The following is a 13,057-nucleotide window of genomic DNA, read 5'->3' on the forward strand; positions in this document are numbered from 1 at the left end:
AATAAAATTAACCAAAGTGGTGAAATATCTCTACAATCAAAACTATTAAACACAATGAAAGATATTGAGGAGGACACAAATAAATGGAAAGCTATCCTGCTTGAATGGATTAGAATAATCAGTATTGTTAAAATGTCCATACTACCCAAGTCATTCCCTATCAAAATACCAATGATATTTCCACAGAAATAGAAAAGAACACTACTAAAATTTTTGTGGAACAACAAAAGACCCCAAACAGCCAAAGTAATCCTGAGCAAAAAGAACAAAACAGGGGGCATTATACTATCTGACTTTAAATATATTTAAAAGCTATAGTAATTAACCAGCATGGTATTGGCACAAAATCAAACAGATCAATGAAACAGAAGCCCTAGAAGTACACCCACAAATCTATATTGTTAATAAATATTTGAGGAACACACACTGGAAAAAAGGATAGTATCTTTAATAAATGGTGCTTGGAAAACTGAATATGTACCTGTAGAGGAATGAAACTAGGCCCCTGACTCTCACCATACACAAAAACCAACTCAAAATTAATAAAGGCTATGAAATTTGCTAAAACAAAACAGGGAGAATTTCTTCAGGAAATTGAAATAGGCAAGGATTTTTTTGGATCAGACCCCATAAAACAGGAAACAAAATAAAAAAATAGACAAATAGAATTTAATTAAACTAAAGAGCTTCTGCACAGCAATCTAGAGTGAACAGACAACCTATATAATGGGAGAAAATTTTTCTTGCTGTACTCTAATGAGGGCTTAATAATCAGAATATGTAAGGAACTCAACTTAGTTACAAAAAAATAGGCATGTCTCATAGGAAGACATTCAATGGCCAACCAGTACATGAAAAAATGCTTAATGTCATTAATCATCAGGGAATTACAAATCAAAATCACAATGAGATCATCTTCTCACTTCAGTATTGGCTGTTATCAAAAAGACAAATAGTAACCAGCATTGGTGAAGATGTGTAGGGAAATTTTGTACACTGTTGGTGGGAATGAAAATATAGCTATTGTGAAAAGTAGCATAAAGGTTTTCCAAAAATTAAAAATATAACACCACGTGAATCTAGCAATCACACTACTGGCTATATAACCAAGTGTAATGAAATCAGTGAGTCAAAGAGAAGTCTGCACACCCGTGCATAGTGCAGCACTATTCACAACAGACAAGAAAGGGATACAACCTAAGTTTCCATCAACTGATGAATAAAGAAAACATGGTACGTACATGCAATGGGAAATTATGTAGTGAATTAAAAGAAGAATGAAATGTCATTTTCAATTACACAGATCAAAAAGGAAGTCATTATTTTAAGTGAAATAGGTCATTTGTTAAGGTAAATAAGCCAGGTACAGGAAGGTAAGTACCACATGATCTCGCTCATTAGTGGAACATATTAAAAAATAATCTTAACAAAAGTTAAAAGTATAATAGTGGTTACTAGAGGCTGGGAGAGTGGCAGGGAAGATGGGGAAAATATTGACCAATGGGTAATAAGTTACAATTAGATAGGAGTAAGAAGTTCTGGAGTGCTTTTGCAAAACAGGGAGACTAGAGATAATAATAATGTACTGCATATTACATGTAATATACCATATAATATACTAGGTTAAAAAACCTAGATGACAGGGATTTGGATGTATTCATGTATTCATGTATTTGGATGTATTCATGTATTCATAAAGACATGTTAAATGTTTGAAAAGACAGCTTCACTCTGATTGGAAATTATGTGGTGTATTCACATATAAAAACATCACATTACCCCATAAATATGCACAATTTTAATGTGTCAAAAATAACATTTTTATATGCAAGAAAATTTAAAAAGTGTGATTTTTAAAAAGATGATTTTATAGAAGCTGTGAGTAGAGAAGTTGTTATTTTTTGTCTTTCAATGAAGGAGGCCAGCATTGTGGCATAGTGGGTAAAGCCACCGTCTGCAATGCTGGCATCCCATATGGGTGCTGCTTTGAGTCTCAGCTGCTCCACTTCCAGTCCAGCTCCCTGCTCAAGTGCCTGGGAAAGCAGCAGAGGATAGCCCAAGTGCTCGGGCCCCTGCACCCACGTGGGAGACCTGGAAAAAGCTTCTGGCTCCTGGCTCCAGCCAGGCCCAGCCCCAGCTGTCATGACCATCTGGGGAGTGAACTAGTGGATGAAAGATCTCTCTCTCTCTCTCTCCCTCCCTCCCTCGCCCCTGCTGTGTAACTCTTTCAAATAAATAAAAACATTCAGTCCTGGTGGTCAAATTTATTGGTGTAAGTTTTTCACAATATTCTCTCATCCACATAGTGGTAATTTGTTCTCTCTACCTCTCCCTCCATCCCTTTTTCCCTTCCTCTCTCATTTTACTTACACAGTTTATCCATAATTTTATCAAATTTTTTTTGTTTTTCCAAAAAGCTGGCTTTTACAAGATTTGTTTAAAAGGCAGAGTTACAAAATGAGAGAGAGAGAGAGAGAGAGAGAGAGAGCGCGCTTCCATCCAATGGTTCACTCCCCAAATGCCTGCAATGGCTGGATCTGGGCCAGGCCAAAGTCAGGAGCTGGAACTCCATCTAGATCTTCCATGTGGGTGGGCAGGGGCCCAAGCCTTTGGGCCATCTTCTGCTGTTTTCAGCAGACAGCTGGATTGGAATCAAGCAACTGGGACTCATGAGTCAAACCAGAGTTCATATGGGATGCCAATGTTGCACGTGGTGGCTTAATCAGTTGCACCACAATGCCAGCACCAAAAAGATAGCATTTGTTTCACTGATTTTTCTCTATTGTTTTCTTTTTTTCTACTTCTTTGATTCATCCTTTCTGCTTATTTTGACTTTAATATTTTTTTCTAATTTTTTAGGGTAGAAAAATTAGTTTATAGAATGTATATTTGTTCAGTGACTGTATGGGAATACTTAAAAGTTTGTGGAAAAATGCAACTAAAATAAACTTTATACAAAAAAATTGAGATCCATGCATTGTTTTCTCATAATATGCATTTTATCTTAACTTTCTGAAGACCTCTGATATGCACGGATTTCGAAGAATTTCTGAAGCAAAATTAATTTATCTTTTAATTCCATTTTCCACAAACTTTTAAAAGTATCTTCAAGTACACACACACATACGCAAGTGTGTGTGTGTGTGTGAATTTTGAAATTTATATTTTCATTTCTTATTTTCTAATTTCCAAATGGCCACAATGGCCAGGGCTGGGCCAAGCCAAAGCCAGAATCCAGGAGCTTCCTCCAGATCTCCCAAGTGGCTCAGGGGCCCAAGCACTTGGGCCATCCTCTGTGCTTTCCCAGGCACATTAGAAGAAAGCTAACAACCAGGACTAAAACCAGTGCCTATATGGGATACTGGTGCTACAGGCCACACTTTTAATCTACTGTATCCCCAACTTCATTCTTTACCAATGTGCTCCTTTGTGTTATTCTTAAAATTTTTGAGAATATTTATTAACAATAATTATACATATTTCAATACATGTATAAAATGTATACTGCTCAAATCAGAAAAATCAACATTTCTCCTCTAACACATTGTTTATGATTAAAAGCTTTGTTGTATAGTTTTCACCTTACTAAATTTAACAACAGATACCATAATTTGCTATATGTTATATATAATTATAAATATATATGCACACATTTACATAAATAGTCATTTCAGACATTTAGAATTCATTGAGGAGGCCTGTTTTGTGATCTTACTAGTGAAATAGTCTACATACACGTATAAAAAAAGTTCTACTGCTGAATCTTGTTGCTGAGAATGTCAATTTGATCCAGTTGGCTGTTAGAACGAATCACATCTTCTATATTTCTTCTGATTTTATGACTCTTATTGTTTCAATTCTTTTGAGAAAGTTAAAATCTCCAATTATAACTGTGGATTTGTCTTTTATTTTTCTTTTCATTACTTTCAGCTTTGGCTTTGAATCTCCCAACTCTATTTTATAAGTTTCTGAACCTGTGGCTTCTGCTGAGTATCCCTGTGTGGTTTATAGTCTTATTTATTCTGCAGATCGTTTAGGCTATACTTTGTGTACGGAGTATGAAACTACAAACTTGGTTGTTTCTTTGCATTTTACTAAATTTTTACAATGAATCTCTCTTTTCTCAATCTTTCCCCCTGAACACACCCATTTAAGTTTATTATTATAACTACATTTTGGGTTCAGTTCCCCATGAACTTGTCAGCTACTATAGTATAGATGACCTGGCTCATATTTGCGACATGTGCCCTGCCACTTGCCACATTCTCTTATCCCCAATGACACTGCAGGCATATGTAATAACTGATATAGGACCAACATTAGAGATTTTTGAAATGAAATTAAGTTATTATTCTATATCCTGCCTTCCTTTCTGCTTTTTTTTTTTTTCTTGTTTAAATGCTCCCATCGGCCGGTGCCACGGCTCAATAGGCTAATCCTCCACCTTGTGGCGCCGGCACACTGGGTTCTAGTCCCGTCAGGGCGCCGGATTCTGTCCCAGTTGCCCCTCTTCCAGGCCAGCTCTCTGCTATGGCCCGGGAGTGCAGTGGAGGATGGCCCAAGTTCTTGGGCCCTGCACCCGCATGGGAGACCAGGAGAAGCACCTGGCTCCTGGCTTCAGGATGCGCCAGCCGCAGTGTGCCGGCTGCAGCGGCCATTGGAGGGTGAACCAACGGCAAAGGAAGACGTTTTTGTCTGTCTCTCTCACTGTCCACTCTGCCTGTCAAAAATAAAAAATTTTTAAAAAATGCTCCCACCACCAAGAGAGTGACTTCCAACTTTTAAATACTCACCTAACAAACATTTGTATGTCTATTATATTACTGATCCCATATAAGACAATGAGGAATTTAACATTAAATTGGCATCTTCCACTCAAAAACTAGTGTACTGGGGGAGAGGGATGACAGAAATGTAAATGAAATCCAGACTACAATTATAACATTACCATGGAGATTCTTTCCCATGGAGATAATGTATTATGTATATATAAACTATGAATTTTAGCCGTATCTTGTACAAGTTGTGTGACATAGACCAAGTTACTTACATTTGTGTAAGATTTGTTTCCCTCAAAATAAAGATATCAACACATAAGTCTATGTATTACTGCAAAGATTCACAATAGTGTAGACAGAGCTGTTTGCCTGTGCTTAGTAACTGATCATTAATATCTCTGATAAGCCTTGGAGAGCCCAGGATACTCACATTCATCACAGTTTATGATTTTAGGAATGTTGTTCGAGGAAGAACATAAGTGAGTGTTTTCTTGGAAATCATAATATTTGGTGATGCTCATCCCAAGGTTATAAATTGGTAACAGCAGGAGTATATTAAGTATGAGGTTTTTTACAGTAGTGTTTACGCCTGCGATTAAAAAGATAACATTAACGTGCTTTACCTAAAGTGAACTGCCTCCAGAAAACAAAATCTCCCAAAGTTGATCATATTAAACTGAGAAAATTACAAAGTCATTACACCATCCTCATAAAATTCTAATCTCTTACCGCTAAATATACTACCTCTGATATCTTAAAACTGAAGTTCTGCCAGCAACCCAAATAAACCATGAAACTAAAGGGATGCAGCCTGCAAACATCTTGATTTTAGTCCAGTGAGACCTATGTCAGACTTCTGACCTAGAGCACTGTCAAGTAATACACTTTATAGTTTAAGCTACTAAATTTGTGCTAATTTGTTACAGTAGCAATAGAAATTAAAACAGAGACAAAGTGGCAGCAATGTGGTTAATTCAGGGAAATAACAAAACAGCACAATTCCTCCTATTTTTAGTTTACTATTCGGAGATCAATTTTTGTTCATATAGCTTAATATTTCCTCTTGAAAAGGTATGCAAGGAATATTAAGACCTTCATCTAATTCAGGGAATTCTTCAGTAGGAAGGTAAGACCTAACATCAGCTGAATTAACACAGATGAAGCTAAGATTTAGAGTGTGATTTGACAGAGGAATGGCAGCAGTCTGTGCTCTAAAATATTTTTATTTGTGACTGTTGCCAGTCCAGTCACTCTCTCCTTGAGTATCACGATCAAGGGGGAAAAATTTAAAGATAAATATTGTACAAACCCAGGCAAGCAAGGCTTGGGAGAAAGGGGACTGTGATAAGGTTAGTGGCATAATTTGTTTTGCTTTGCACTCAACATAATGCCAAAATATAAATGGCACTGATAAAAGGCTGTTAACTTAAAATTAGCATAACTTTTTCCACAGAAATAAATAAAAATTATAATATTCTTATCTTCAAACCCAGTTTTTTATGTTTCTTCATAGGAGGTCTCTGGGAAACAGAAACTGTATGAAGCTCTTACCTTGAAGGGTGTTTAGTAGGAGATCCACAAGTACACCCAAAAATCCCATGCATTGGTTGAACATGAAGAGCTTGATGTAGGCACTGGTGCCACTGCTAAACAGGAAGCATGTCAGGTATATGAAGGGAATAACAGACCAGGCGAACATCATAAAGATGAACATTGTGTCCAGAAAGTGGTAATCACTGATCAATAAATCCAGCCCAGCAAGAAGGAACACCACCTGAGACACAGAGTACAGAAATAAAGTCAAAGTGAAGAAAAACACGCAACACCTGACAACTCAAGTTCAAACACAGAAGGAAAAAATTGTTCCTCTATTATAACACAGAACTATTGATTAAATCATTTTATTTATGAGCATGCCTGTAAGGTATTTATACTTTAAAAAATATTTAATTATTTGAAAGGCAGAGTTACACACACACACATATGCACATATACGCACACACATACAAGATCTTCCATCTCCTGGTCCACTTCTCAGATGGCTGCAACATACAGGGATGGGTTGAAGCCTGGATTTGGGAGGTTCTTCCAAGTCTCCCACGTGGGTGGCAGGGGTCCAAGCATTTGTGTCAGCTTCTACTGCTTTTCCAGGCCATTAGCAGGGAGCTGCATTGGAAGTGCAGCAGCCGGGACTTGAACCAGTGCCAACAGAGGGGCATAACTTTGCAGGAAGCAGCTTTACCTGTCACCCCACAACGCCGGCTCCACTTACACCTCTTCCTTACCAACGAGCAGAACCACTGTAATTGCATTTTTATTCCTTTTTGTTTTTCCTATGTGAAATGATTTTACTTTGTTGTTCTTGAACAAGATCAGAGTGCATTCTTTGTTCCCACACCCTCAAATAAGCCTATTGTCGATATTGCTAGAGATCAAATCACCTAGTAGGAAAACTTTTTAAAAATATTCTAATTCTGTAACTGCAGGCCATGCATCTAAGGGGCCGACCTTTTACTCCTCTCTAATTTTAAATTCTGTCTGTTGGCTTTACGCATTATTTCACTCCTCTTCTCCCCATTTCAGCCATTTGGTTGAGAGTCACCCAGGGAAACCCAAGGCTACAGGGGACTTAAGTAAGAAAACTGAGAAACTGTATAACTGCTAAAAAAATAAATTTCCAGACATGCTTTCATTAGTTATTGATTATAGCTCCTCTAAATATTCCAGGGTTGTCCATTATGTGCTGTCAAATGATTACATAGGAGGATCATTATGAAGTGGGCAATAGTACAAAAGGAGAATGTCTACTGTGTGATTGACAAAAATGTTAGGATCTCTGTGGGGAGCAACTCGGACTAGACTAAGTTACCGGAATTAAGACTTATTCTATGCATCTGCTCTCCCACAATATGGCGCTGAGAAGGGAGTAAACAACTTCTACGCAGCTGCCTCTCGCCAACTTGAGTGATGACCTGCAGGAGCTGATCCTGCTCCTGATTGGAGGAGAGCAGCGTGCTCGGCGTGTGGGTAGCAGAGTTGGGATTGGTGGAAGAGGACTATAAAGGAGGAGAGAGACAACATGCACCAGGAACATCTAAGGGGAACATCTATCTGAAGGAACACCTGAGCAGCCCCCGAGAGAGCTGGCCGGTGGTGTGCCGCTCCCCCGCGGAAGTGGGGAAAGTGGCAGGGGGGCCCGCCCCTCCACGGAGGTGGAGGGACGGCAGCCAACCCGGGAAGAACCAGCAGCAAACCTGGGGAGGGCCGAGCAAACAAAAGAACAGCGCAGGGTCCTGTGTCGTTCCTCCGCGAAGAGGGGGAGCGACAGATCTCTGTCCTTAATGTGCTGTACATTGTGATTTAGTGCTATAACTGGTACTCAAACAGTATTTTTCAGTTTGTGTTTCTGTGTGGGTGCAACCTGTTGAAATCTTTACTTAATATATACTAAATTGATCTTCTGTATATAAAGATAATCGAAAATGAATCTTGATGTGAATGGAAGGGGAGAGGGAGCGGGAGAGGGGAGGGTTGCGGGTGGGAGGGAAGTTGCGGGGGGCGGGGGGGAAGCCATTGTAATCCATAAGCTGTACTTTGGAAATTTATATTCATTAAATCAAAGTTAAAAAATGTTCTCAATGGTAGTAGAAAAAGTAATAAAGGCATCAATATACTTATGTAAAAGCACTCTAAAGCAGTTGTTTATATGAGGGAAACGCAAGGAACATGCTCAGAAGGGAGACAATAAAATTCACATTTGATCAGGTAAGGATGAGTTACAGTTTCATGGGAAAGCTCCCCTGACACAGAGTTAGTCTTCAAAGGTTGAGAAAGATAGGTATTTTCTCAAATGCAAAATTTTCAGTACTAAGGCCAAATCACACAAAGAAACAGGCAAAAACCAGGCCATTCAAGAGAAGAAAATAAAATGGCAGCAATCATCCCTAAGGAAGCACAAAGCTCAGACTTACTAAATAAAAATAAATTAAACTGTCTTAAATATGCTCAGAGAGCTAATGTAGAAATCAATGATTACAAGAGAATCACAAAAATAATATATGAATAAAATGAAAATATAAACATGATCTTTTCTAAGTTTCCTCATCTAGATAAATTTCAAAAATGTGTGCACTGAAATAAACTTATCTTTTAATTCTATTTTTCCGTGACATTTTGAATTTCACAAGAAAATTTAAAATTTGGAAAACAGTTAATTGGAAACTTTACAACTGAAGAACATAAAACTGAAATTAAGAACTCATCAGATAGGTTTAATTAATAGTAGGTTTAGGGGCCGGTGTGGTGGCATACTAGGTTAATCCTCCACCTGCGGCACTGGCATCCTATATGGGCATCAGGTTGTAGTCCGGGTTGCTCCTCTTCCAGTCCAGTTCTCTGCTGTGGCCCGGGAAAGCAGTGAAGGATGGCCCAAGTGCTTGGGCCCTTGCACCTGTATGGGAGGCCAGGAGGAAGCACCTGGCTCCTGGCTTCTGGCTTCAGATTGGCGCGGTGCGCCGGCTGTAGCAGCCATTTGGGGAGTGAACCAATGGAAGGAAGACCTTTCTCTCTGTCTCTCTCTCTGTCTATAACTCTACCTGTCAAATAAAAAAAAAAAAGTGGATGGATTTAATAATAGCATAAAGCAGAGTTGATAATCTAGAAAAAACATCAATAGAAAATATAAAAAGAAAAACTCAATAGAAACAAATTAAGTGTTAAAGATGTGTGAATGAAAAGACACATACATGTAAATGAAGTCAGAGAACATGAGAATAATCAAGAATTTGCAAAACTGGGGAGAGACATCAACATTCAGATTCTGAATATATCAAACAAAGTGAGTAAAAAGAAATGCAGGCACAATATAATGAGAATGCTGAAAGTCTAAGTCAAAGGGAGAAAACAGTGACAAGGAAGATTGAAAACCTTCCAAGGATTTACAAAGGACAACAGCCTACTCAGTGACAATAAAGAATGCCATAGAACAATGGGTATCACTAAAGTGCAGTGGGAAATGTCCTTCAAAATACTCCACAAAAGAGAAAAAAAATAAAGAAATAAACACATTTCTATTCAAACAAATCTGGAGGTTTTAATTTTTTTTTTGGTCATCAAATTCCCCCTAAGAGAAATATCAAAGAAAACTCAGTTATACTCCCACACGAGTCACTTAATATTAAACCCAACAATAGTGATCGTAACGTCCAAGGTATACACTGCTACAAGGCTTTACTTTTAAGATTTATTTACCATTTATACCTTTTATGAAAAAGTAGCTTTGGTGATCTAATCTAACAGGGGTTGGCAGACTACACCTGGAGCCATATTTGGTCCACCACCTGTCTTTGTGCTGCTTGCAAGCTAAGAATGTTGTTTACATTTTTAGAAAACTTACAACATGAAATTTCTATGAAGTTCAAATTTCAGTATCCACAAATAAAAGTTTTATTAAAACCCAGCCATGCTCATTCATTTCTGTATTGTCTGCGGCTGCTTTTGTGCTGTAATGGTAGAGCTGAGTAGCTTCAACTGGGACCATATGGCCTGCAAAGCCTCAAATATTTACTATCTGGCCCTTTTGAGATGAAGTTTGCTGACCCCTGATGTAATGGCTCTCATTAGGGAATTTTTTATTTCACCTAAACAAAGACCTTTGAGACAGTCTTGCAAGTGGCAAGGAACACAGGTTTCTGTGCCTCATCTTGTAGTACATACTAGTGATCTGATTACTAAGACAGGGCCTATTTTGATCATCAAATGCTCTATTTCCACAATATAGTGAAGCAGTCAGTACTGCCCTTTCTGAAGGAGTCTTATGGAGTAAATATTTATAAACATTTTGAGCTAATAAGCTATACCTCTCAGTCTCTGCTTTGTCTCCGATTCTTTGGTAGTATGTTAGGCTGAAAAAATATCAGCTATTTAACCCAATTTACTTCTGAATTTTTGTTTTTATTACATAAAACTTTTGACATCACTGTTTCCTGAAGGCCTTGGTGTTAAATGCATGAGAAACCTTTTGCCATCTAGAAATTTGTTTGTTCATTGTTATTTGATTGTAATTGATGAAGTTTGGGATCTCAGTGATTCTAGTCTTTTTGAAATCAGATTATTAAATATCATTTTGGGAACTTTTTGTTTTTGAGTATGATATAGATATCCTGTTTTTTTAAGAGATGAAGTAAAAAATTGGTACATGTTGTATGCTTTGTAAAAAATTTTACTTGGTCTAATTTATTGCCTATACTAGCTCGTGTTGGAAAATAACAGCTAGAAAGTTAAACTAAGCTAATTTCTAAGTAGTACTACCTATAAATAACAAACAAGAGTAGGCATCACTCAGTTATACAGCAGATGACTAGTGGCTTCTCCATGCCCTGTACTTCTTCTCATTTAGCCTCTTCAGTGCTTGGTTACACCACTACTATAATACAACCTGAGGAAAGGGAGGATGGTGACTTTTACATCAGAGCTGCAAAGACAAAGCAGGAAGAGGTTGAAAAAGCTAAAACAAAGATGTTTTGGATTATAGCACATGTGAATTTGCCATCCATACTTGGCCTGTGCCCATTTTCATTGGACATTTACAGAGAAGTGCAACTCAAGTGGTGTTAGTAATAAAGACCATTACCACCACCACCACCCCAAACTATGTTATTTTTCTATGTAAGTGTATTGTTTGAAATGCTTTGAAAATCTTAATATTAAAAGGCATATGAAAAAAAAATTCTTTATAAGGAAGAATAATGTTCCAAATAAAATTGCCAGTAAGAATGTAAAGCAATGAAAAAGAGCACGTAATTATAAGTAAATATTATCTGCAAAACAAACATTTATTTATTAAAAATAAATATGTGAAATTAAAATGCTGATCACAGTAATGCAAAAAGTGGGAAGGAAGTAACTGGAAAAACAAAGTTCTAGGGTCTTAGTACTATCAGGGAAACTGAAAAGCAACAACTTACACTAATACTAATTAATCAAGTGCTAAGATCATCTTCAAGATAGTCATGAAAATAATTTTTAAAATGCAATGATTGGGAGCAGAAGAAAAGAGGGGAATGGTAATTCAAATAGAAAAAGAATAAGATGATGATATATAAGTATTTATCTACTCTGATTATAAAGCTAGTATTGTCACCCTGGAAAACAAACCTAACACCAAAAACATATTACTTACAGGAGATACTTTAAATATGAGGAACCAGAAAACTGAGTGTAAAAGAATGGTAAAACAAATACCAAGAAACAATATTCAAATAAAATTAGAATACCTTGATGCAGTGGTCAGCATACTGCTTGGGATGCCTGCATTTCATATCAAAGTGCCTGGGTTGGAGTCTTGGCCACAAATCCAGGGTCCCTCTAATGTGACTCAAGTAGTACTTGGGTTCCAAGACTGGTGTTGTGGCATAGTGGGCGAAGCCACCACCTCTGATGCCAGCATCCCACATGGGCACAGGTTTGTGTCCTGGCTGCTCCACTTCCAATCCAGCTCCCGGCTAATGGCCTGGGAAAAGCAGCAGAAGATGGTCCAAGTACTTGGGCCCCTGCCAATTGCATGGAAGACCAGAATGAAGCTCCTGGTTGCTGACCATATGGCCATCTGGGGAGTGAACCAGCAGATGGAAAATCTCTGTCTCTCCCTCTTTCTCTGTAACTCTTATATTCGAATAAATAAATAAATCTTAATAACAACAACAATAAAAAAGCACTTGGGTCTCTCCCACCAAGACTAAAGCTTCCAGCTCCCTAATTCAGCATGGTCCAGCCCAACTCTGGTTGCTTAGGGTCATTTGGGAAATGAACAAGCAGATGGAGGTCTCTCCAGTTTGTATTGGAGAGTAAGCACCCCAAAATTTTGCAGACAAGAAAGCATATTTTAAGGAAAAGAATGTAAGAGAGAAAGATTTCATTACGAGGCATATTCCACATTGCATTATCTGGCATAATTTGGAAAATTATGTTTATCTTTCTTGAGAGAATCAGGTTTAGTTTAAAATCACAAGTTTTCTATGTTGTACAGAAGACTGAACCCTCAAGACAATTTATCCAACACTCACCAGTAGTAAGCAGCAGGCAAAAAAGAGGATGGCAATATCCCATATCAGAGAAGAAAACCAGAAAATAAAGACATAGACACCACTCAAAAACTGTATGTGTTTTGCTTTAGTGATTCTCTCAGTCACTGTCAGGAGGCAAAAGCTACTGATCAAAATACTCAAGCCGAAAAACAAATTAAGGGCTATTTGGATTCCCGATGTTCTTCTACAAAAGAA

General features: G+C 37.7%; 1 protein-coding gene across 1 annotated transcript in view; it reads right to left on the minus strand.

Annotated features, from left to right (window-relative positions):
• LOC100352755 (phospholipid-transporting ATPase ABCA3) overlaps nucleotides 1-13,057 on the minus strand; it is a 182,954-nt gene that overhangs the window by 38,684 nt on the left and 131,213 nt on the right. Inside the window, exons 21-23 of the mRNA XM_089320830.1 lie at nucleotides 12,842-13,043; nucleotides 6,330-6,552; nucleotides 5,209-5,367 (exon numbers count right to left, since the gene is read on the minus strand). Of these exons, the coding sequence (XP_089176956.1) occupies nucleotides 5,209-5,367; nucleotides 6,330-6,552; nucleotides 12,842-13,043 (584 nt within the window). The remainder of the gene's footprint in view (nucleotides 1-5,208; nucleotides 5,368-6,329; nucleotides 6,553-12,841; nucleotides 13,044-13,057) is intronic.

This window comes from Oryctolagus cuniculus, chromosome 19 (assembly GCF_051225735.1).
Source record: "Oryctolagus cuniculus isolate XC-2025 breed Fujian yellow rabbit chromosome 19, ASM5122573v1, whole genome shotgun sequence".
NCBI lineage: Eukaryota > Metazoa > Chordata > Mammalia > Lagomorpha > Leporidae > Oryctolagus > Oryctolagus cuniculus.